Raw genomic sequence first — 27,208 nt, forward strand, 5'->3', positions numbered from 1 at the left:
AGCTGGTGATGGACAGGGAAGCCTGGCGTGCTGTAGTCCATGGGGTCACAAAGAGTCAGACACGACTGAGTGACTGAACTGAATAGCTTTTTGTTGTTGTTGTTCTCTTTGTTTTTTCAAACTGGAATCCAAACAGGGATCATTAATTGCATTTTAAAAAAATGTCTCTAATGAGCTGACTCATTTGAAAAGACCCTAACGCTGGGAAAGATTGAGGGCAGGAGGAGAAGGGGACGACAGAGGATGAGATGGTTGGATGGCGTCACCAAGCCAATGGACATGGGTTTGGGTGGACTTCAGGAGTTGGTGATGGACAGGGAGGCCTGGCATGCTGCGGTTCATGGGGTCACAAAGAGTCAGACACAACTGAGCGACTGAACTGAACTGAAATGTCTTTTAACCTAACCAATCCACCCACACTTTTCTCCATGACACTGACTTTTTGAAAAGACCAGGCAGGGAGTCCTGTAGAATGTCTTCACCTTCTGGATCTGGCTGATAGCATTTCTTGGTGTTGTCTGACTTATTTCTCTATCCAACTGTGATTCTATTAACTGACTGTTAAATCTTAAGGCTGGGGTTAAACATTTTTGGTGAGACTATTTCACAGGACTGAGGGCAGGAGGAGAAGGGGGTAACAGAGGATGAGACTGTTGTATGGCATTACTGATTCAATGGACATGAATTTGAGCAAACTCCGGGAGATAAGTGAAGGACAGGGAAGCCTGGCATGTAGCAGTCCATGGAGTTGCAGAGTCGGACATGACTGGGTGACTGAACAAGAACATTTCACAGGAGATGCTGCTTATTTCACATTCTCTGTATCAGCTGGCAGACGTCCAGCCATCAGGCCATGCTGGGTGGATCACTGACAGCTGGACCCCTGGAGGGGATATATACAATGAATTGTATGGGTCATTGTTCCTTTGTGATTGGTAAGCAATTTGTGGGTGAGCTTGGGTTTCTTGTAAGCATGGCAAATGAAAATTAAAAACAAAAAATCCTAACGGTGTTAGTTCTAATTGATGATCCTTGTCAGAATCACTATTTCAGCATCACTATCATTATGAGTTTTATCAGTTCTACTTTATCAGCTAGTATTCTTTTGAAGAATACGTTCTTAAAAATGTACAGTTAGTATGTAGCATATCTTAAGAAGAGATTTACCTCCTCAACTGGATGATCTATGCTCTACTCAATCAGGTCTGACTCTGAGACCCCATGGACTGTAGCCCACCAAGCTCCTCTGTCCATGTGAATCTCTAGGCAAGAATACTGGAGTGGGGTGCCATTTCCTTCTCCAGGGATGAACTACAGTATCCCTTTAAAAGGAAGGGAAAGTACTGTACTTTGTTCCCTATAATTTCAAATTTTCTGAGAATTTGGTCACCTCCATTGACAGCAAATGAGTTGTTTTGTGGTTGGTGATGGATTTTATTTTTGTTTTGATTTCTTTTTCTTGATTATCCTTTTGGAGTCATGGATTTCTATATTCAGTAACACAAATTTTATTTTTATGGCTCCCTGAAAATAAGATTCAATAGTGCTTTGTCGCAATTCCAATCACACTGTTCTCTTATTACATCATCATCTCATAAAGTGTCTCATGGTTGAAAATTCCACAGAACACAGGAGAAACATCTTTTATTTAACTAAAGCTTGATTATTAATTTTAAGTCTTGTGAAGCTGAAAAAAGGATAAAGATAAAAGATGCGGTTGTTTCCAAATCCTAGTTCTAAACAGTACAGACACCAGTGATTATTCAAAAACTGGGATATTGAAAACACAGATCATGAAACAATTAGCCATAACCTCAAACAAACACACAACTAGAATTAAAAGTCTTTGGTTAACAGATTATAACAGTTAAGAATTATTCTTAACATTAGAATTCTTAAACTTAAGATAATATATTTGAAAAGCTTCAGGCTTAATAATCATCTTATGACATCTTAATTTTCATTCTTTACCCTTTATGAATAAAATAAATTTCAAAATACATATAAAGAAAAGATTTCATAAAGAAAAATGAATACTATCAGAACTCAAGAACTGAGTTATGATTTAAAAAAGAATGCAACTACATCTTTAAAATATCTCAAATATGTCATTAATTAGTGAGTTAATTAATTAATACAATTACTATGTTAAAATATTCATTTATTTAATCAACCTGTTTTTCCCTGAAAATCCCTTTAATCGTATTTTACCATATAAACGTTAATTTTAGGTCAACTTATATTTATTAGCCGGAGAAGGCGATGGCACCCCACTCCAGTACTCTTGCCTGGAAAATCCCATGGACAGAGGAGCCTGGTGGGCTGTGGTCCATGGGGTCATGAAGAGTTGGACACGACTGAGCGACTTCTCTTTCACTTTTCACGTTCATGCATTGGAGAAGGAAATGGCAACCCACTCCAGTGTTCTTGCCTGGAGAATCCCAGGGACAGGGGAGCCTGGTGGGCTGCCGTCTATGGGGTCTCACAGAGTCGGATACGACTGAAGTGACTTAGCAGTGGCCCAGTTTGATGGTGCAGTGATGTTTTCCTGTTACCTCCAGTTTAGTAGAAGCTGAGAAGGCAATGGCACCCCACTTCAGTGTTCTTGCCTGGAGAATCCCAGGGACGGGGGAGCTTGGTGGGCTGCCGTCTGTGGGGTCACACAGAGTCGGACAGGACTGAAGTGACTTAGCAGCAGCAGCATATTTATTAGCATAATTTATGAACAGAATCTAAGTGAGCTTTAAGTGCCTTTTAGTATTGTCATTGTTTAGTCCTTAAGTTGTATCTGCCTCTTTTGCAACCCCATGGACTTTAGCCCTTCAGACTCCTCTGTCCAGGGGATTTCCCAGGCAAGAATACTGGAGTGAGATGCCACTTCCTTCTCCAGAGGATGACCCAGGGATAGAACCCATGTCTCCTGCACTGGCAGGCGTATTCTTTACCACTGAGCCACCTGGGAAGCGCCTTTCAGTTATTTAAGGACATACATTTTATAGTGTATATCACAGTATTTTAGAAGCTTTAAATTTAGCTTTTATGGGAACTAAAAATTCATTGTCAAGTCATATTTTAAGTCTGTGTAAGTTTTGCAATTTCCATATTAAAAATTCAACTTCATTTGCTTTCAAATGCTTGTTCAACATGTATTATGAATGAGCTCTTCCTGGAAAAAGTTGAAATGTGTTTCCTTTACAAAGTTCCATTAATCACAGTTCCTCAAACCTCAGAGTGCTGATCATCCTTTTTTTCCCTCCAGTTCTTCAAAGACATAATTGACAGAACATTGTGTAAGTTTAAAATGTGCAGTGTGTTGATCCAATACACTTGTATCTGGCAAAATGATCACTATAGCATTAGCTAACACCTCCATCATGTCATATAATTTCTATTTTTTTTTGTAATGAGAACATTTAAGATCTACTCCCTTAGAAGAGTGCTGACCATCTTAATCTACATTTAACTTAAAAAAGAGAATTTAGAACACGTTCATTTCAAACCAGTATGTTACTGCTCTACCTACACATGTAAATCAATGTCAATTTCTATAATGATCTAGAGGCTTCAACCTCAAGTTCAAGAACAGAGTAATACAAGTCATTTTAGATCACTAATACAGTGACCCCATGGTCTGCAGCCCACCAGATTCCTCTGTCCACGGGATTTTTCAGGCAAGGATACTGGGTTGGGTTGCCATTTCCTTCTCCAGGGGATCTTCCCAACCCAGGGATTGAACTCAGTCTCCTGCATTGCAGGCAGATTTTTACCAACTGAGCTACCAGGGAAGCTCAATACATAAGGATCGGTATAGAGTTTTAAAAATAACTTTAGATGGAGAATTTTATTATGATGATAATTTCTGAAAAGTACACACTGCAGTGTATTTTTTCTGATTTCATTTTCCAGCTTAAAAAAAATGAATTCAAATAAAACTTTGTGCATTGAATACCACTGCAATCCAGAGAGACAAACATTGTATCATTCTTTTAGTCTGGGCTTTTAAAAAGAATTTAATACTCAAACTTTACTTGCCTTCAAAGATTTCCCAGAATATACATATGGTTATTTAATTAGCCCTTCCCAAATAGTGTAAAAAAACACCCAGGGCTCATTTTTTCTTTATGAAAGATTAAAAACACTCTCCAGTTAGAAATCTTAAAGGAAAAGTTTCATCTACATATAATTCACAGCTTCACTAAGATCAATTTTTTTTCCTCTACAAAAACTATGGAAAAACATTTCTGTCTGTAGTAAAAACTCCTATGAGAGTTGGAAAGGTTCTCTGCAAAAAGACAGTTCAACATTTAAGAGAGAGAAAATTTTACTACCTTATACAGTATTCACTATCTAGAACCTTAAAAACATTATCAAAGCAAGAACTAAGGAAATCACACAAAAGTTATTCACTTAAGACGTCCTAATCTTTAAAAAATTCCAAAGAAGGGTCAGCGTGTAAGACAATGTCCACTGATAAAAGGGACAAAAGCACATTCTATCAATGGCTACAATTCAGAGATGGTCTCTGAGGAGACCAGTCACTGCCAAGACTCCATCTGCTTGACCTGTTGTTCTCGGGTCTTGGGAGGCTCTACCAGTAACAACGCTGAAGTCATAGGGCAGGTGTGTGTGAGAAACAGAAACAGGGAATATCAGAAGTCTTTCTTTCCCTCTTTTTTTTTTTTTTTCCAGCACCAGGAAAACAAAATTAACCAAAAAGAGGAAACTTTCCTGATGTTCCATAGAATACTACCTTATTTGGGAGTTGTGGGCTAAATGCAGAGCCTCTATTTCTAATATGAGTTTGAGAAGGAATGGGCTTTCCTGGTGGCTCAGCAGGTAAAGACTGTCTGTCTATAGTGCAGGAGACCCGGGTTGGATCCCTGGCTCTGGAAAAACCCCTGGAGAAGGAAATGGCAATGCACTCCTATATTCTTATCTGGAGAATCCCATGGATAGAAGAGCCTGGCGGGCTATAGTACATGTGGTCACCAAGAGTTGGACAGGACTGAAAGACTAACACACACACTGAGAGGGAATAAAAAAAATATCAACTAGGGGATTTTTAGAATCAGGTGAAATAAGTTAAAAACCTAATTACATCCCAATATCAAGATTCTGCACAATAGCATGAAACAAATAAGGAGGTATAATTTTTTTTTCAGGAAGTCAGATGAGACAGAAAGCAAAGGAACAATCTATGAAAGATCCTTTTTCTTTGCACTCAGTTGGATCCACTTTTTTGATTCCATGTAAAACATCAAGCTGTAATTACCAACTTTTCGGAGCTCAAAGGAAGATTCAAACTGGTGCCCAGATGCCAGGAGGAGGACCGCATAATTAATTCCTGACTGTAGTGTTGGCTCTGATTCAAATGCCTTTTTGAACCTATAAAAAAAAAAAAACCCACAAATGTACAAGTTTACTTTCTCAATCATGAAACTCTGAGTTTGCAATAGCTTCTGTTTGCATAACTCCAAGGCCTGAGCAAGTAAAAATATTCCACTGGCCTTCACCCCAGAATCTAGTGTGCTATTAGGATTTAATGCTTAAGTAACTGCATACCCTCACCCTCAGCAACATGGCATTCCCCCCACTTAACTCAGCCTCACCATAGCAGCCCCAGTCTTTAAGAAAAAGTCCTCTCTTCAACAGTCTCCCAGGAATGTGAGAGAATGTATGTATGTGCGTGCGAGCATTTATAAACAGTGAAAATTTAAAGATAAGAACCCTGTGCATATTTGTTAAGTGGTTTTTTGAAAAGTTTTATAAGTGAACAAAGTAAAAACAATACACAAACCAATCAGGAATATTATCTACATAACATACTGAAACAATCACTTTCGTAAGAGTGATATAAAAATACAATAAAGAATGTCAATTGCAATAAGAAATTAGGAAAAGAGTGATGGTGCTTGTGCATACTAGTTTTCGCTCAAAGAGAATAAGAACCATTTTCTGGATGTGCATGAATCTATCTACCTTTAAAAATGCTTCAACATTTGAAAAGGCTTCAGTGCTTGTGCATCCACTATATTTTCAAGGTAACACTTCGTAGGTTCTGTTCAAGGGTTTCCTCATATACATCATTTAACAGGCAATAATACTCAATATTATTTCATTTAAGAGCATGAAGAACAAAATTAACATAAATGGCCTAGTAACTAATAAAAACTGAGACAAACATGAAAAATGAAATCTCTACTTTAAAAACCAGGTTGAGAAAAATATAAAGACTAAATACCTACTGAATACACATTTAATGATACAATAAAGAGATACTTAGGGAAAAACATTAGAATTCTAAGATAAAAGCATTTTTATTAAAATCATTAACTGAAATGAAAGATGGGAATTGCAAAAATGGCAGTGGGCCCAATGGTGTACATTGGAGTACATTCTTGGCTATTATACATACTTGAAATTTTCTGTACTTTAAAATGGTAAGGTAAACTTAAAAAGAAAAGGATAAGTATATATTTTCTGAATATTGAGAATCATGTGCCCTTTACTTTTTAATCAGGAAAAGTATCTCTGAGAAGAAACAAAATTCAAACAAGTATTAACTTTAACTAGTTGGCTTGAACAGTTTTGCATGTGGAATAAGAAACAAATATTTCTAACTGCGTCACTGCTGATGATTAAGAAGAATTTCTTTTCTCTCCAGAAGTACAGGAGTTTACCAAATCTAAAATGGAAAAACCATGTAACCCAGATTGCTGATATCCAAAGCAGGTCACATCAAAGAAAGCCATGATTTATAAGTTTTAGACTCATACAAAATCCAAAGGTCTTTGTGTTTTTTCAGAGGCAAGTAGAAAGTCCAAATAAAAAAGATATAGGAGAAGAAAGGAGTTAATAACTTTCTTTCTACCAGTAATTTATACTTTCTACCAATTCATATCAATATATGAAATATCTTTCAACAAATAAATTTTTTATTTTTACTGAAAGAAAAATTCATGGAAAAGTTCTCTTAGTAAATTCAAAGGAATATGTAAAAAGCAAGATAATCCTAAATCAATCAGTAAATACTGATAAGTATTCCCTATGTGCCAAACTAACCAAACTGAAAAAATTAAATGGGCTTAGATCTGTTTGACTGTTCCCATAAACAATACAATTTAAAACATTTTAAGCAAAATATAGATGCCAATAAATTAATAAGTTATATTTTTTATGGCTCAGAACACTTCATAATAAGATGCATATTGAGCAGAAAGTCTTAAGGAAGTAGGAATTCTCACACATTGAAAAGTAAATTAATATACTATTTCTTGGCAGAAATTTGCCAGTATCTATCAAAAATTGTAAAATGTCAAAAAAAAGCAATGCATACCTATTGACACAATATTTCCATATCTATGGATTTACACTTAAAAAAAGCATTAAATATGAATACCAGACCACCTAATCTGTCTCCTGAGAAATCTTTATGCAGGACAAGAAGCAACAGTTAGAACCAGACATGGAACAACTGATTGGTTCAAAATTGGAAAAATTGTAACCCTTCTTATTTAACTTATATGCAGAGTATATCATGAGAAATGCCAGTCTGGATGTATCACATGCTGGAATCAAGACTGCCAGAAGAAATGTCAACAATCTCAGATATGCAGATGATATCACTCTACTGGCAGAAAGCAAAGAAGAACTAAACAGCCTCTTTCTTGATGAAGGTGAAAGAGGAGACTGAAAAAGCTGTTTTGAAACTCAGCATTAAAAAAACAAAGATCATGACATCTGGTTCCATTGCTTCATGGCAAATAAAAGGGGAAAAAGTAGAAGCAGTGACAGATTTCATTTTCTTGGGCTCCAAAATCATGTTGGACGGTGCCTGCAGCCATGAAATTAAAAGATGCTTGCTCCTTGGAAGGAAAGCTATAACAAACCTAGACAGTGTATTGAAAAGCAAAGACATCACTTTGCCAACTTTGTCCATATAGTCAAAGCTGTGGTTTTTCCAGTAGTCATGTACGGATGTGAGAGCTGGATCATAAAGAAGGCTGAGTGCTGAAGAACTGATGCTTTTGAACTGTGGCATTGGAGAAGACTCTTGAGAGTCCCTTGGACTGCAAGGAGATCAAACCAGCAAATCCTAAAGGAAACCAACCCTGAATATTCATTGGAAGGACTAGTGCTGAAGCTGAAGATCCAAAACTTTGGTCACCTGATACAAACAGCAGTTCAGTTCAGTTCAGTCACTCAGTCGTGTCCAACTCTTTGCAACCCCATGAATCGCAGCACGCCAGGCCTCCCTGTCCATCACCATCTCCTGGAGTTTACTCAGACTCATGTCCATCGAGTCTGTGATGCCATCCAGCCATCTCATCATTGGTTGTCCCCTTCTCCTCCTGCCCCCAATCCCTCCCAGCAGCAGAGTCTTTTCCAATGAGTCAACTCTTCGTGTGAGGTGGCCAAGCAGCAGACTCACTGGAAAACACCCTGAGGCTGGGAGAGCTCAAAGGCAAAATGAAAAGGGGGTGACAGAGGATGAGATGGTTAGATAGCATCAGCGACTCAATGGACACGAATCTGAGCAAACTCTGGGAGACAATGAAGGACAGAGGAGCCGGGCATGCCACAGTGCCTGTGGTCACAAAGAGTTGGACATGACTTAGTGACTAATCAACAATAAAATATAACCAGACATTTGGTTATAAGAATATTTGCTACAAGATGAAAAACTACTTCCTAAATTTCCAAAAATATTAGGAAATATAACATGGAACAAAATGTATTCTAATTGTTGGAAAGCTATGTAACCAGTTAAACTGTAGAAGAATATTCAATGTCAGAGGAAACTTGAGCTTCCAAGGTAAGATATAATAGTCTACTAGGGAGTCATCCCTCCTGCTACAATAACTAGGTGGGGTAAAGGATACACATCAAGAACATAATTTTATAGTCATTGGAGATCTATGGAAGCAACAACATCATTATTGAAATAAAACTCCAAAGAGGGAAGTGTCCTTCCAAGACAAAATGCTTTAGTTTATAGGGGCATTTGCTGATTCTGACCATTAGATTAAGCATAGGCTTGGTATAGGCAGAGGAACTCTACCTATTTGAAACTCTACCAGGGAAAAGAGAAACAAGTGGATTTGCTGACAGTTGCATGAGCCGGCATGACAAGATGAAACCCTGAGGGACCCCAAACATGTAGCTGATTTTCTCTACAGGACATTTGCTTAACACCAGCTGTATGGGAAGTTGGGGATGAGGTATGGCTGGATGAAGTTTGGTGGTGCTTAGAAGTAAAGATCACGGCATCTGGTCCCATCACTTCATGGAAAACAGACGGGGAAACGGTGGAAACAGTGTCAGACTTTACTTTGGGGGGCTCCAAAATCACTGCAGATGGCGACTGCAGCCATGAAATTAAAAGATGCTTACTTCTTGGAAGGAAAGTTATGACCAACCTAGATAGCATATTCAAAAGCAGAGACATTACTTAGCCAACAAAGGTCTGTCTAGTCAAGGCTATGGTTTTTCCTGTGGTCATGTATGGATGTGCAAGTTGGACTGTGAAGAAAGCTGAGTGCCGAAGAATTGATGGTTTCGAACTGTGGTGTTGGAGAAGACTCTTGAGAGTCCCTTGGACTGCAAGAAGATCCAACCAGTCCATTCTAAAGGAGATCAGTCCTGGGTGTTCTTTGGAAGGACTGATGCTGAAGCTGAAACTCCAATACTTTGGCCACCTCACGTGAAGAGTTGACTCATTGGAAAAGACTCTGATGCTGGGAGGGATTGGGGGCAGGAGGAGAAGGGGACGACAGAGGATGAAATGGCTGGATGGCATCACCAACTCGATAGGCATGAGTTTGGGTAAACTCCGGGAGTTGGTGATGGACTGGGAGGTCTGGTGTGCTGCGATTCATGGGGTTGCAAAGAGTTGGACACGACTGAGTGACTGAACTGAACTGAACTGAGAAGTAAACACTAGAGGGAGGAGCCTACAACAAATAGCTGACAATCTCCTCCAAAGTTTGGAGCTATATAATGTAAGAGAATAAAGACTCAAACTCAAAACTCCAAACGGCAGTTTACAGTATACAGGGATAAGAAGATAGAACACTGCTTGGCTCTCAATCAAAAGCTGAGGGTGGTCATATCAAGAAGCAGGGACAAAAACTGAGATAGACAGGTCAATATAACTGAAACCGAGACCAACTCAACTCAACTGCAGTTTTTGAGGTAATCAGCTTCCTCACCATGTCTGGCTAACAGAGGGAAGTGAGAGCCTTCTATGAGAGAAAATAAAATCATTCTTAATCTCAATAATTCTTATATATAAAATATATGGCATACAATAAAGAATTATGAGAACTTCAGAATCAGGAAAAAATGACCAATAAACAAAAGAACAAAACAGACAAGAGGACCTGACTCACAGATAATTCATATGTTGGAGTTTGTAGACAAGGACCTTAAATCGTTATTACAAATATGGTGAAGAAAATTGCAGAAAAAATGGACAAATGAAGGAAAAGACAAATTCAGTGTAGAGCTGGAATCTAAAAATAAAGAGAATCAAGCAGTCTAGAACTGAAATATATAACACCTGAAAATAAAAATTCATTGTGTAGGTTTAATAGCAGACTAGACAGAGGAGAAGGTGGATTTGGTGAAGAAAAAAAAGTAACATCAATAAAAAGTTTGTAAACTGATACACAGAAAAAGGGAGGGAGAAAAGACACAGCTGACTGTAAGAGACATGAAAGACACAGGTAAATGGTCTAACATATGTATCGTGGTAGCCCTAGAAAGAGGGAAGAGAGGATACAGAACACAAGAAGTATCTGAAGACACAAAGCCAAAAATACTCCAAGACCGCTGAAAACATTAACACAGAGATTCACGAAGCTCAACTTCAAGCTGGGTAAGATAAAATAAGAACAGCCTAAATGCTAAAATCAAAGACAAAGAGGAAAATCTTACAATCAGCCAGAGATAAAGATACATTACCTTCAAAGGAGGCATGTTATTGCAATTTTATAGCAATTAAATTGACAAAACTGATAGCTGACTTTGCAACACAAACTATGGAATAAAATTGATAGCTGACTTTGTAATACAAACTATGGAAGCCAAAAGATAATGCAATGACATATTTAGAGTGATAAAAAAAAAAAAAGAAGAGGTACAAATAAGCAAAAACTGGCAGAACTGGTTGCCAACTGATCTGCATGCAAAAAGTATTAAAAGCATTCAGGCTAAAGGATAGTGAGTCCATCTGGAAGCACTGAACTGCAAATAGTGCATCAGAAAGAGTACTGAAGTGAGAATGAAAGTTGCTCAGTTGTGTCTATTTTCGACCTCATGGACTATACAGCCCATGGAATTCTCCAGGCCAGAATCCTGGAGTGGGTAGCCTTTTCCTTTTCCAGGGGATCTTCCCAACCCAGGGATCGAACACAGGTCTCCTGCATTGCAGGCAGATTCTTTACTAGCTGAGCCACAGAGGAAGCCCAAGAATACTGGAGTGGGTAACCTATTCTGTCTCCAGTGGATCGTCTCAACCCAGGAATCAAACCAAGGTCTCCTGCATTGCAGGTGGATTCTTTACCGACTGAGTTATCAGGGGGAAGATACTAGCCATTTTAAAACTACTGAATATTTATTCTGCTTTAAGTTTCTCTCCAGTTAATTCTAAAGGAAATCAGTCAATCAAACCAGTCAATCCTAAAGGAAATCAGTCTTGAATATTCACTGGAAGGATTGATGCTGAAGCTGAAACTCCATAATCTGGCCATCTGATGTGAAGAACTGATTCATTGGAAAAGGCCCTGATGCTGGGAAAGATTGAAGGCAGGAGGAAAAGGGGACGACAGAGGATGAGATGGTTGGATAGCATCACCGACTGGATGGACATGAGTTTGAGCAAGCTCTGGGAGTTGGTGAGGGACAGGGAAGCCTGGTGTGCTGCAGTCCATGGGGTCTCAAAGAGACAAGACTGAGTGACTGGATGGCTGAAGTTTCTCTCCTCTTCAAGGAAGCGGTAAAATACAAATTTAAGGTAGACTTAAGAGTCAAGGATGTGGAAGGTCATCTCTACGGAACTCCTAAAAGCATAATATAAAGAGTATTGTATGTGTGTGTGCACGCGTGCGCTAAGCTCTTTCAGTCATGTCCAACTCTTTGCGATCCTATGGACTATAAACTGTCAGGATCCTCTGTCCAAGGGATTCTTCCGGCAAGAATACTGGAGTGGGTTGCCATGCCCTCCTCCAGGGGATTTTTTCAACCCAGGGATTGAATTTGCATCTCTTACATCTCCTGCATTGGCAGGCAGGTTCTTTACTATGACTAAAGTGTTAATAGAGTATAAAATGCAACACTAAATAGAAAAAATGGGGGAATGAAGGACTAAAGAAACAAAGATATGAAACAGTAAAGAAGATATAAAATAAATAGAAAATGAATTGCAAGACATAAGCACAACTAGACAAAAAATATCAGTGATATGGAAGATTTGAATATTATGATTAGGCAAGTCAATTGAACTATCTTACGTGGAACACTACACCCAACAATGGTGGACTGTTTCTGGGGCTATGAGGCACCTCTTATTACAGTAGAATTAAACCAGAGAACAAGAAAGATACATCTGTAAATTGGGCAACCTACTTCTGAATAAGCCAGGGTTCAAAGATTCACATTGAAAATTAAAAGGTATTTGAGCTCAACAATATTGAAAGTTCAATATATCAAAACTTCTGGGATGCAGAACAATTTTTATCTTCAAATGCCTATGCTGGGAAAGCAGCAAGGGTGAAAAAAATCAATGCTCTAAACTTCCATCTAGAAATAAAACAGCACATATTCCAAAATAAAGTAGAAGGAAGATATAATAAAGAAATCAATGAAGTAGAAAATAGATGTGCAATAAAGAAAATGAACAGTGTCAAAAGGGGAAGATTAATAAAATTGATAAACTCCTAGATAGACTGCTCATCAGAGAAAGAGAAATGAAAAGGGGGACATTAGTATAGGTCCTACAAGCATTAAGTGTTAGTTGCTCAATCGTGTCTGACTCTTTGCAACCCCATGGACTGTAGCCTGCCAAGCTCCTCTATCCGTGGAATTCTCCAGACAAAAATACTGGAGTGGGTTGCTATGCCCTTCTCCAGAAGATCTTCCTGAACCAGGGACTGAACCCATGTCTCCTGCAGGCAGGCAGATTCTTTACCATCGGAGACACAAGGGAAGTTTCCCAGGTGGTCCTAGTGGTAAAAAACCTACCTTGTCAATTCAGGAGACTTAAGAGACATGGTTTCAGTCCCTAGGTCTGAAAGATCCTCTGGAGGAGGGCACGGCAATCCATTCCAGTATCCTTGCCTGAAGAATCCCATGGACAGAGGAGCCTGGAGGGCTACAGTCCACAGGGTCACAAAGAGTTGGACACGACCAAAGTGACTTAGCACACAAGGGTATATAAGCATTAAAAAGAAAGTAAATGGATATCTGGAACAAACTTAAGCCAGTAAATATGGCAAGTTAGGAGAACTGGAAAATTTTCCTGAAATTCACAGATGAGTATGACACAAGGAAAAAAAACAAAGGAAACAATAGTTCTATAACTATTACAGAGTTGATAACAATCTGAAATTATTGTTTTTACCATCTATCTCTCATATCGTATGCAGTCTGATGGCAGGGGCCTTGCTAGTCTTGTTGAGGACTAAATCTTCAGCACTTGACTCAGCAGGAGCCCAACTCACTGCAGGTGATTTCAAAATACCTGCTGCATGAAGAAAACCTGCATCCACCTCTTACCAAGAGCCAGGCTGTGACAAGTGATAAATACAGCAGGTCATATTAAAAATAATCTCTTCACTTCCTTAGTAGTCTAAATCCTAATCTTGATAAAACCATAAGCCCAGAGAGCTACCGCCTTAGACCACATTACTGAACTGCATAGTACCTTCATCACATTCTATTTTAACGTTACTAGAATGTACTATTTAATAAAAATATTAAAGATATTGTTTGTATAGTTTGCATTGTTGCCTATTTATATGAGAAACTCCTTTAATTTATTATTAGGGAGAGGATAGTCTCCTCTGAAATGGAGCATATGATTCATTTTTCATGCTATTACTGAAGCTTATTTTAAAGAGCATGATAATCCTTATCACTGGTGTATCTGTGTCCCTTGGCGCTAACTTTCCATATATGTATTATCATTTCACTGTTTCTTTAAATTCAAACTTGATAAAAATGCATGTGCTTGTGATTAGTTGCTCAGTTGTGTCTGACTCTGCAAGCCCATGGACTTTAGCCCACCAGGCTCCTCTGTCCATGGAATTCTCCAGGCAAGAATGCTGGAGTGGGTTGCCATGCCCTCCTCCAGGGGATCTTCCCAACCCAGGGATCAAACCCAGGTCTCCTGCATTTCAGGCACCAGGGAAGCCCAAGAATCACTGGAGTGGGTAGCCTATCCCTTCTCCAGGAGATCTTCCTGACCCAGGAATCAAACTGAGGTCTCCCGCATTGCAGGCAGATTCTTTACCAGCTGAGGTACCAGGGAAGCCCAAAGAAGAATGCATACGGAGGCTAAAATAATGAAACAATCCATTGCAGCTAAAGAAGATGTATCAGTCATTTTAGTGTAAATGTGCCAAGCATCAACAAACCCCAGTGGCCTGCCAATTTCTGCATCAGCTGGCTTGGCTCTGCCTGACACTTTTTTCCCTCTGAGACCTAGCCTGAAGGAGCTGCTTTCTCTAGAAAACAGCTAAGGAAAAAATGACATGGCTTTTAAAGCTTCTGCTGATAAAAAGCATCAGCCAACATACAAATCAGAACCTGGTATCATGGGGTGGAAACATATAACCTTCCTATGAACAGGGACAGTATATTTCTAATAACACAATAGAGCACTGATGATATTCTCTACCACAGGGAGCTGTGGTTACCACCACATAGTAAAAGACACAAAAATAATAGCTGCCTGTCATGACTGGGCATCTACTAGGTACAGGCATTGCACTTGACACTTCAAGCATAGTATTTCTAATTTATACATCTCCTTAAGGCAGGGAGGATTCTCTCAAGTTTACTAATCAGAACTCTGCAGAATGGAAATACTAAGTCATTCAGTTTAAAAGTGGTTGAGCAGGAACTTCACCCACTTTTGCCAGATTCTAAACCAGAGCCCGCTTCTCTATATAACTTTGCCTACTCTTTGGTGTGTGTTAAAAACAAATCTTTTAGTCCATTTTCATTACTTCTGCTTTTGGTTTTTCAGTAAAAAGAAATTGGGTGAAACAGGAAAAATAATAATGAGAAATAAAAATAGAGAGAACTGCTTTTACATTAAAAATAAAGTTTGGATTCTATACACTACAGAAACAGGTATTGATATACTCTTGGAAAGAATGGTGCTTGTCACAAAATGTACTTGATCAATTTTATTAGATTAGAGACTAAATTTTTAAAAGACTGGCATGGCAATACCACTGGATGTGCCCATAAAAATGAATCAAAGAGGGCTTCCCTGGTAGCTCAGTGGTAAAGAATCTGCCTGCCAATGGAGGAGACGAGGGTTCGACCTCTGGTCTGGAAAGATCCCACATGCTGCGGAGCAACTAAGGCCCTGAGCCACAACTAGTGAGCCTGAGCTCTAGAGTTCTGGAGCTGCAACTATTGAGCCCTCCTCTTGCAACCACTGAAGCCCAGATGCATTAGAGACCATGCTCCACAACAAAAGAGACCACTGCAGTGAGAAGCCCGCACACCACAACTAGAGGGTAGCCCCTGCTCGCCACCAAATAGAGAAAAGCCCGTACCCACAAAGGCCCAGCACTGCCAAAAGTAAATAAATAGATCAATAAAATTATTTCTAAAAATGCACCAAAGATGTTTTAGGTCACTGAAAACTTTACAGTTTAACTAGCAAGAGGATAAATGAACATGAACAGTAGGTGAGCCCTTACACAAAGAAATATATAAACAATGATTAATAATATAAAACTATAAAAATATAGCAATAAAATGATAAGAGGCCTTCCCCAGTGGCTCAGTGGTAATGAATCTGCCTGCAGTGCAGAGCTGCAGGAGACACAGGTTCAATCCTGGGTTGGCAATATCCCCTGGAGAAGGACATGGCAACCTACTTGAGTATTCTTGCCTGAAGAATCCCATGGACAGAGGAGCCTGGTAGGCAATAGTCCATGGGGCAGCAAAGAGTTAGATACAACTGAAGCAACTTAGCATGAAGGTAAATTAAGACTTCATGAAGGACACAAACCTTAAGGATGGCAACAGACATCTCAAGAAAATTCTAGGGAGCATATTTGAGTAACTAAAGTTATTTACACTATTGTTGATTTTTTTCTACTTAGTACTAAATATGTGTTGAAAAGAGGATAAATAATTTGTAATCTTCAATTCATTATTACATTGAAGAGATGCAAAGTTATTGTCCAAGCTTTCAGAGCAACAGATTTTTATTCAAGGACTGCCTTATATCAGCATTGTGTTTGTCACCTGATTGCAACTAGCTCTAAAAAAGCTAAGTACTTGTTAACAGAGTGATGAGTCTTTAGAATAAGAACTTAGCTCACTTTTGCATTTGTACTGAGATGTGCAACCAAGTAAAGAATAGAAGAAATATTCTTGAATCAACTGTTTCTAGCTAAAGAGCATCTATTTTCCACCAAAGAAGAAACTAAGCTCAAGTTCTATTTAGCTGTTATTTTCCTCCTTTGTGATATAACAGCTGTGATTCTTTCTGTAAGACATACAAGTAATTAAATTAGAATTTCACGGTGCTTTACATCTCTAGGGATATTTCCGAACTTATCACTCACGAAATAACTCAGAAGTAAAGCAAGACAGCATGAGACAAAAATTAGTGCTGAATCACTCTGTTAATTTGATCTGGAGATGGGGAAACCCTCTCCAATTCACACAGCTTATTTGTATATAATTTTATTGTAATAGAAAAGTCAGGATGAAAAATTTAAAAAGTCAAAATTCTAGCTATCTTCTTTCAGTCCTTTTACTATGTACATATTTTTCCAAAAACAAGAATCATGCTATTTTAAATTTTAAAATAAATAAATTTTAAAACTGTTTTTTAAATTTTCATATGATATCATGATGCATGTTACTATTAAATATTTATTTAAAACCACAATTGTCTTTTGGGCTTATACTCAAAAGAATTGAAAACAGAGGATTCAAACAGATATTTGTACACCCATACTCATAGGAATATTTATTCATAATAGCTAAAAGGTGGAAACAAACACAAATGTCCATTGACAGGTGAATGGGTAAAGACAATGTACACAAAATGGAATATTATTCAGCATTTAGAATGGAGATTCGGACACAAGCTACAACATGAAAGTGAAAGTTGCTCAGTTGTGTCCGACTCTGCAACCCCATGGACTGTATAGTCCATGGAATTCTCTAGGCCAGAATACTGGAGTGGGTAGCCTCTCCCTTCTCCAGGGGATCTTCCCAACCCAGGGATCAAACCCAGGTCTTCCACATTGCGGGCAGATTCTTTACAGCTGAGCCACAAGGAAAGCCCAAGAATACTGGAGTGGGTAGCCTATCCCTTCTCCAGTGGATCTTCCCGACCCAGGAATCTAACTGGGGTCTCCTGCATTGCAGGGAGATTCTTTACCAACTGAGCTATGAGGGATGCCCCACTGCTACAACATGGATGAGCCTTAAGAACGTCATGCTAAGTGAAATAAGTCATTCACAAAAAAAGATATATACTGTATAATTCCACTTACATGAGATACTTGGAGTAATCAAATTCATAGAGACAGAAAGTGGAATAGTGGTTGCCAGGAGCCAGGGGAATCCAAAATTGTTTAATGGGTATAGAGTTTGAGTTTTGAGAGTGAGGAGGTTGTGAGGCGGGGAGTGGTGATGGAAGCACAGCATTGTGAATGTACTTAATGCCACTGAATCATACCTTCAAAAATGGTTAAAACGGTAAGCTTTATTTATGTGTATTGCTACCATCAACTCTCCAAACACACAACTTTGAATGAATGATATTCCATCACTTGAGGATATCCTTCCATTTAACAGTTTCCCTACTGTTTTTCCAGTTTTTCAATACCATAAAATTTAGTGTAGTGAGCATTGTAAACATATCTTTATTTCCATATCTGCTATTTCTTTTGGATAGTTTACAAAGGATGTAACTGGACTAAGGAACATGAATTCTTTCAAGGTTCTTGATACATCATGCCAAACTGCTTTCCAGAAAGGTCTTACCAATTCACATTCCCAAGAGCAGCATAAGAAAGAGAGTTTTACATTGCACTCATGCCAAAATATTCTCATCTACTTTCATTTTTGCTAACTGATAATAACAAGAGAGCACAGCTCAGGATTTTAATGGGCACTTATCTGATTGCTCCTGAGAATGAACAGTTTTCAAATGTTTATGACCAATCTAAAGGTATCCTTCCAATAACTGCCAATTCTCTTAAATTAAAATGCAAAACCCATACTCGAAGAACTCCGGGAAAATAGGAGGAGATAGATTTGAGAAAGTTCTGAAGAGGAGGTAAGGCCAAGGGTTTAAACTTAATCTTTAAGGATATGAAGAACAATAAACATTTAGGAAGCAGGAACTGGCAGGAAAATCTGAGGAAAGTCTAAATATTTAATTAAAAAAGAAAAGTCGATATCAATTATGGGTTAGCTATTCAATAAAATGGATCCAGTAAGCGAAATTTCCAGAGACAGAGAACTCTGCACTGTTGAAAAATTCCCCAAGTAGTTCTGATAGTCAGCCAGATTTGGAAACAAACTGCTTTGGTTCACCAAGCAAAATCACTACTGCTCTTCCAAAGGCTCCTTTCCTTTTCATCATAATGCCTGGCAAACATCCAGTTCTCTTTCTCACTCATCCCTCTGACAACTCGGTTACAGAGAGCAAGCCTTTGTTTCTCGCCTTATGTGTTTATTACCTGTAAGACACAATTAGGAAATCTCCCAGTGACTGGTTAAACATTATCATTCTTGGACTTCAACTTGGTCATGCCACAATCTGTCATCTGCTGAATGGCATGTTAAATCAAGGTCAAGGCATGAGACCAATGTACCAGGTTTCTTGTTTACAAAGCAATCATGGGTACATGGTGTGTTCTCCCCAAGTCTCCAGGTCATCTTGGAATTGATGGTTCTTTAAGAGTGCTCTGCCCCTGGACATCAATAAGCTGGGTGTCATGCTGAGTTATTAAGAACTCTTCAGGTTTTGCGGTTCTCAGGATAAAAATCATCCAAATTTGGGAAATTCGATTAATAGATACAACCAAGGACTAAACGGAAATGATGTCAGTGGAATAATGGTGAGATCAAACTCTGGGGGTTAAGAGGGTAGTAGAAATAGAGATAACATGAAGAAAGATATCTCAAAGCTAAGATAAAGAAAAAAGGGAAAATATGGCAAATGGAAAATAGACATTGGTCTTTATTTGTATGTCACTTGGTTTGTTACATAACTCTTCCTAAGTAAAGCCAACACCATTAATAATGTACAAACTAAACAGTTGTTAGGCATGATCACTGTTTGAATAGCACTGTCACTGACGTAAAACAAAATCAGTTGATAAGGCAAATCTGTCTGTTCTTTCCCAAGCTACTATGGAAAAATGAACACATAAATGTTAAAAACAGATTTAATGCTTTTAGCTTACTCAGTTCACTTCAGTTCAGTCGCTCAGCCGTGTCCGACTCTGTGACCCCATGAATCACAGCACGCCAGGCCTCCCTGTCCATCACCAACTCCCGGAGTTCATACAAACTCATGTGCATTGAGTCGGTGATGCCATCCAGCCATCTATCCTCAGTCGTCCCCTTCTCCTACTGCCCCCAATCCCTCCCAGCATCAGAGTCTTTTCCAATGAGTCAACTCTTCGCGTGAGGTGGCCAAAGTATTGGAGTTTCATCTTTAGCATCAGTCCTACCATAGAACACCCAGGACTGATCTCCTTCAGAATGGACTGGTTGGATCTCCCTGCAGTCCAAGGGACTCTCAAGAGTCTTCTCCAACACCACAGGTCAAAACCATCAATTCTTCGGCGCTCAGCTTTCTTCACAGTCCAACTCTCACATCTATACATGACCACTGGAAAAACCATAACCTTGACTAGACAGATCTTTGTTGGCAAAGTAATGTCTCTGCTTTTGAATATGCTATTTAGGTTGGTCATAACTTTCCTTCCAAGGAGTAAGTGTCTTTTAATTTCATGGCTGTAATCACCATCTGCACTGATTTTGGAGCCTCAAAAAATAAAGTCTGACACTGTTTCCACATCTATTTCCCATGAAGTGATGGGACCAGATGCCAAGATCTTCATTTTCTGAATGTTGAGCTTTAAGCCAACATTTTCACTTTCCTCTTTCACCTTCATAAATAGGCTTTTTAGTTCTTCTTCACTTTCTGCCATAAGGGTGGTGTCATCTGCATATCCGAGGTTATTGATATTTCTCCCAGAAATCTTGATTCCAGTTTGTGCTTCTTCCAGCCCAGTGTTTCTCATGATGTACTCTGCATAGAAGTTAAATAAGCAGGGTGATAGTATACAGCCTTGACGTACTTCCTTTCCTATTTGGAACCAGTCTGTTGTTCCATGTCCAGTTCTAACTGTTGTTTCCTGACCTGCATATAGGTTTCTCAAGAGGCAGGTCAGGTGGTCTGGTATTCCCATCTCTTTCAGAATTTTCCACAGTTTATTGTGATCCACACAGTCAAAGGCTTTGGCATAGTCAATAAAGCAGAAATAGATGTTTTTCTGGAACTCTCCTGTGTTTTCGATGATCCAGCGGATGTTGGCAACTTGATCTCTGGTTCCTCTGCCTTTTCTAAAACCAGCTTGAACATCTGGAAGTTCACAGTTCACATATTGCTGAAGCCTGGCTTGGAGAATTTTGAGCATGACTTTACTAGTGTGTGAGATGAGCGCAACTGTGCAGTAGTTTGAGCATTCTTTGGCATTGCCTTTCTTTGGGATTGGAATGAAAACTGACCTTTTCCAGTCCTGTGGCCACTGCTGAGTTTTCCAAATTTGCCGGCATATTGAGTGCAGCACTTTCACAGCATCATCTTTGAGGATTTCAAATAGCTCAACTGGAATTCCGTCACCTCTACTAGCTTTGTTCGTAGTGATGCTTTCTAAAGCTCACTTGACTTCACATTCCAGGATGTCTGGCTCTAGGTGAGTGATCACACCATCATGATTATCCGGGTCTTGAAGATCTTTTCTGTACAATTCTTCTGTGTATTCTTGCCACCTCTTCTTAATATCTTCTGCTTCTGTTAGGTCCAGACCATTTCTGTCCTTTATTGAGCCCATCTTTACAGGAAATGTTCCCTTGGTATCTCTAATTTTCTTAAAGAGATCTCTAGTCTTTCCCATTCTCTTGTTTTCCTCTGTTTCTTTGCATTGATTGCTGAGGAAGGCTTTCTTGTCTCTCCTTGCTTTGGAACTCTGCATTCAGATGCTTATATCTTTTCTTTTCTCCTTTGCTTTTCACTTCTCTTCTTTTCTCAGGCATTTGTAAGGCCTCCCCAGACAGCCATTTTGTTTTTTGCATTTCTTTTTCTTGGGGATGGTCTTGATCCCTGTCTCCTGTACAGTGTCACGAGCCTCTGTCCATAGTTCATCAGGCACTCTATCTATCAGATCTAGTCCCTTAAATCTATTTCTCACTTCCACTGTATAATAAAAAGGGATTTGGTTTAGGTCATACCTGAATGGTCTAGTGGTTTTCCCTACTTTCTTCAATTTCAGTCTGAATTTGGTAATAAGGAGTTCATGATCTGAGCCACAGTCAGCTCCTGGTCTTGTTTTTGCTGACTGTATAGAGCTTTCCATCTTTGGCTGCAAAGAATATAATCAATCTGATTTCTATGTTAACCATCTGGTGATGTCCATGTGTAGAGTCTTCTCTTGTGTTTCTGGAAGAGGGTGTCTGCTATGACCAGTGCATTCTCTTGGCAAAACTCTATTGGCCTTTTCCCTGCTTCATTCCATATTCCAAGGCCAAATTTGCCTGTTACTCCAGGTGTTTCTTGATCCCTACTTTTGCATTCCAGTCCCCTATAATGAAAAGGACATCTTTATTGGGTGTTAGTTCTAAAAGGTCTTGTAGGTCTTCACACAACCGTTCAACTTCAGCTTCTTCAGCATTACTGGTTGGGGCATAGGCTTGGATTACTGTGATATTGAATGGTTTGCCTTGGAAACGAACAGAGATCATTCTGTCGTTTTTGGGATTCCATCCACGTACTGCATTTTGGACTGTTTTGTTGACCATGATGGCTACTCCATTTCTTCTAAGGGATTCTTGCTCACAGTAGTAGATATAATGGTCACCTGAGTTAAATTCACCCATTCCAGTCCATTTTAGTTTGCTGATTCCTAGAATGTCAACGTTCACTCTTGCCATCTCCTGTTTGACCACTTCCAATTTGCCTTGATTCATGGACCTGACATTCCAGGTTCCTATGCAATATTGCTCTTTACAGCATCGGACCTTGCTTCTATCACCAGTCATATCCACAACTGGGTATTGGTTTTGCTTTGGCTCCATCCCTTAATTCTTTCTGGAGTTATTTCTCCACTGATCTCCAGTAGCATATTGGGCACCTACTGACCTGGGGAGTTCTTTTTTCAGTATTCTATCATTTCACCTTTTTATACTGTTCATGTGGTTCTCAAGGCAAGAATACTGAAGTGGTTTGCCATTCCCTTCTCCAGTGGACCACATTCTGTCAGACCTCTCCACCATGACCCGGCCGTCTTGGGTGGCCCCACATGGCATGGCTTAGTTTGATTGAGTTAGACAAGGCTATAGTCCCAGGGATTAGACTGACTAGTTTGCTATGGATTTTTTTGGCATTACAACAGGGGAGACCTGATTATGTTAACATGGAAGAGCAGCCAATTTCCTTTCAAAGTTCTAAAAATGACTTCTATCTCCCCTTAAGAATGAGAATACCATCATTCTAAAACCCGGCATGATTTCAAGCAATCACTGCCTATCCCAGGTGACTCCACGATAACTATGATATATGAAATTCTATCAAGTCCTATGTAAAAAACACACATACTCTCTTTTCCCTTATTAGCTAAAATGGTCAGCTAGATTCAGAAAGAAGAGAAAGAAAACTCAGGAATATTTTAGGGACAAGGAATCTAATCAGGATCCATTTATCTAGTCAATATCTGCTTTGAACGTAAGTATAACATTATATGCAGAAATATAAAATATTTTCACATATTATATACTAAGGATATAACTCTAAATGTTTACTAAATTCCAAGGCTTGAACATATGTTTCTTCATTTAATCCTTCAAACAGAGCATCTATTCTTCCTAAAGTGATGAGTCTAAAACCATTTGTAATCAAACCATCTTCCTTGCTAGTGATTTGTGTAATATTGGGCTGATGATGAAATACTGGAAGCATAAAGAAATGTAAGGAATGTGTGAGATAGGTTTTTATGAGTGTTTTCTTAGTCCTAAGAGAAACATACAGAAAGAGATGGCCTCTTTTTCTCTCATCTTAGACCTCGGCATAGCTAAGATAGACTGATGTCTAAAATGGCCAAAGGCACCTTATAACTAACTCTAAGAAAGCCATACTGAGGGCAGGCACCCACAACAATAACAAGGAAACAGATTCGGCTGACTTTTAAGCTGCTGACTCAACTACCAGTTCAGTTCAGTTCAGTCGCTCAGTCGTGTCCTACTCTTTGCGACCCCATGAATCGCAGCACGCCAGGCCTCCCTGTCCATCACCAACTCCCAGAATTCACTCAGACTCACGTCCATCAAGTCCGTGATGCCATCCAACCATCTCATCCTCGGTGGTCCCCTTCTTCTCCTGCCCCTAATCCCTCCCAGCATCAGAGTCTTTTCCAATGAGTCAACTCTTCACATGAGGTGGCCAAAGTACTGGAGCTTCAGCTTTAGCATCATTCCTTCCAAAGAAATCCCAGGGTTGATCTCCTTCAGAATGGACTGGCTGGATCTCCTTGCGGTCGAAGGGACCCTCAAGAGTCTTCTCCAACACCACAGTTGAAAAGCATCAATTCTTCGGCGCTCAGCTTTCTTCACAGTCCAACTCTCACATCCATACATGACCACAGGAAAAACCATAGCCTTGACTAGACAGACCTTAGTTGGCAAAGTAATGTCTCTGCTTTTCAATATACTATCTAGGTTGGTCATAACTTTTCTTCCAAGGAGTAAGCATCTTTTAATTTCATGGCTGCAGTCACCATCTGCAGTGATTTTGGAGCCCTCCAAAATAAAATCTGACACTGTTTCCACTGTTTCCCATCTATTTCCCATGAAGTGATGGGACCGGATGCCATGATCTTTGTTTTCTGAATGCTGAGCTTTAAGCCAACTTTTTCTCTCTCTTCTTTTACTTTCATCAAGAGGCTTTTTAGCTCCTCTTCACTTTCTGCCATAAACTTCATGTTTTAAGAAGTTACATTTTCTTCCTGCTTAAGCCCATTGAAGTAAGCTATTCAGCTACTTTTCAGGTGCTAAGAGCATTCTAACTCATCCAGGTAGATATTATTCTTATTTCTCAAATAAGAAAACTGAATTTCTTAAAGTTTAAGTCATTTGCCTAAGATACTGTCTCCAACTACTGAGTCGACATGCATTCCATGTGGGTCTCTCACAAGTCTAGGCCTCTTCAATAAAACAGTACAGATATTCCTAGAAATGCCTGTTCTGGAAATTCCAGGAAAGAGAGGTTAGAGTATAGTAAAAACAACACTGGGTCTGAAAAAAATTAGATTTGAAATTTTATTAACCATAAAACATCAATAATTCACTTAAGTTCTTTGAGTTTCATTTGCCTTAATTGTAAAATGGGAAGAAAAATATCAGCTTTGCCCACCTTACAAGGTGCTTATAAGCCACCAATTGTTAATAACATATACAAAAACCTTGTGTGAACTCTAAAATTTAAGGGATTATTATTTCTACCCACTGAACAAATAGTATATATATATCAAAATGTTCTCAGTAAGTCATGCTGCATATGAATTCAGCATAACTATTTTGTGGTAATTTCTTTTTTAGATTAGGTTTAAAAAGAAGTTGTAGAGATAAATTTGGTAGTGAACTTCCCATGGCCCTTCAAGTCATGGTCCATAGTATTGCCTTGGGTCATTTCAGTTCAGTCTGCCACTTCAGAAACTCTGTGGGGTTTGTTTTTTGTGGGTTTTTTTTTTTCTTTTTAAGATGTAAGTCTAGGCTCTTGAGTCACAATATTTCCTTTGAAAGCTGGCTCTCCTCCCAGCTTTGCTCTCCTACCTTTCTCTTTATCCCATAGCAGCCCCTAACATTTCCCAAAGAGCACTTATGACAGGCACCATTGCTGCTTGCTTTAACTTATATTTAAGTTTATACGGACCAGCTATGATGAAAGGCTTTTAATAACTGAAAGTCAAACTCAAAAAATGCATTTTTCATAACTTGACTTGGATTATAGAAACTTACATATAGATAAGAGTAGCATTAAAGCATCACTATGAACAAAGCTAGTGGAGGTGATGGAATTCCAGTTGAGCTATTTCAAATCCTGAAAGACGATGCTACGAAAGTGCTGCACTCAATATGCCAGCAAATTTGGAAAACTCAGCAGTGGCCACAGGACTGGAAAAGGTCAGTTTTCATTCCAATCCCAAAGAAAGGCAATACAAAAGAATGCTCAAACTACCGCACAATTGTACTCATCTCACACACTAGTAAAGTCATGCTCAAAATTCTCCAAGCCAGGCTTCAGCAATATGTGAACTGTGAACTTCCAGATGTTTAAGCTGGTTTTAGAAAAGGCAGAGGAACCAGAGATCAAATTGCCAACATCCGCTGGATCATCGAAAAAGCAACAGAGTTCCAGAAAACATCTATTTCTGCTTTATTGACTATGCCAAAGCCTTTGACTGTGTGGATCACAATAAACTGTGGAAAATTCTGAAAGAGATGGGAATAACAGACCACCTGACCTGCCTCTTGAGAAACCTGTATTCAGGTCAGGAAGCAACAGTTAGAACTGGACATGGAACAACAGACTGGTTCCAAATAGGAAAAGAAGTACGTCAAGGCTGTATACTGTTACCCTGCTTATTTAACTTATATGCAGAGTACATCCTGAGAAACGCTGGGCTAGAAGAAACACAAGCTGGAATCAAGATTTCTGGGAGAAATATCAATAACCTCAGACATACAGATGAGACCACCATTATGGCAGAAAGTGAAGAGGAAATAAAAAGCCTATTTATGAAAGTGAAAGAAGAGAGTGAAAATGTTGACTTAAATATCAACATTCAGAAAATGAAGATCTTGGCATCTGGTCCCATCACTTCATGGGAAATAGATGTGCAAACAGTGGAAACAGTGTCAGACTTTATTTTGGGGCGCTCCAAAATCAGTGCAGATGGTGATTACAGCCATGAAATTAAAAGACACTTACTCCTTGGAAGAAAAGTTATGACCAATCTAGACAGCATATTCAAAAGCAGAGACATTACTTAGCCAACAAAGGTCTGTCTAGTCAAGGCTGTGGTTTTTCCTGTGGTCATGTATGGATGTGCAAGTTGGACTATGAAGAAAGCTGAGTGCCAAAGAATTGATGGTTTTGAACTGTGGTGTTGGAGAAGACTCTTGAGAGTCCCTTGGACTGCAGGGAGATCCAACCAGTCCATTCTAAAGGAGATCAGTCCTGGGTGTTCTTTGGAAGGAATGATGTTAAAGCTGAAACTCCAGTACTTTGGCCACCTCACGCGAAAAGTTGACTCATTGGAAAAGACTCTGATGCTGGGAGGGATTGGGGGCAGGAGGAGAAGGGGACAGCAGAGGATGAGATGGCTGGATGGCATCACGGACTCGACGGATGTGAGTCTGAGTGAATTCCAGGAGTTGGTGATGGACAGGGAGGCCTGGCGTGCTGCGATTCATGGGGTCGCAAAGAGTCGGACATGACTCAGCGACTGAACTGAACTGATAGCTATCTATAAGAGCTTCAGTGAACAAAAACAACTAAGGAAGTGACAACGAATTTTATACTTAAATCAGGAGGATGTGTTCTTTCAAACCCCTCACCCTATGTCCCAGATAAGATTCAGTATGTAAAGTTTGTTCTACAACATACTACAATTCTGCAAATTTTAAAAATCTAAACCATAAACTTCTTTCT

At 39.2% G+C, this 27,208-nt stretch overlaps 1 protein-coding gene across 3 annotated transcripts in view; it reads right to left on the minus strand.

The window, feature by feature from the left end:
- The window catches only part of MAP3K5 (mitogen-activated protein kinase kinase kinase 5), a 228,492-nt gene that overhangs the window by 99,372 nt on the left and 101,912 nt on the right, over positions 1-27,208 (minus strand). For all 3 annotated transcript variants that reach the window (XM_004011519.6, XM_042253518.2, XM_060419723.1), the window contains exon 8: positions 5,273-5,385. In XM_004011519.6, coding sequence (XP_004011568.4) covers positions 5,273-5,385 — 113 coding nt within the window. The remainder of the gene's footprint in view (positions 1-5,272; positions 5,386-27,208) is intronic.

This window comes from Ovis aries, chromosome 8 (genome assembly GCF_016772045.2).
Source record: "Ovis aries strain OAR_USU_Benz2616 breed Rambouillet chromosome 8, ARS-UI_Ramb_v3.0, whole genome shotgun sequence".
Classification (NCBI taxonomy): Eukaryota; Metazoa; Chordata; class Mammalia; order Artiodactyla; family Bovidae; genus Ovis; species Ovis aries.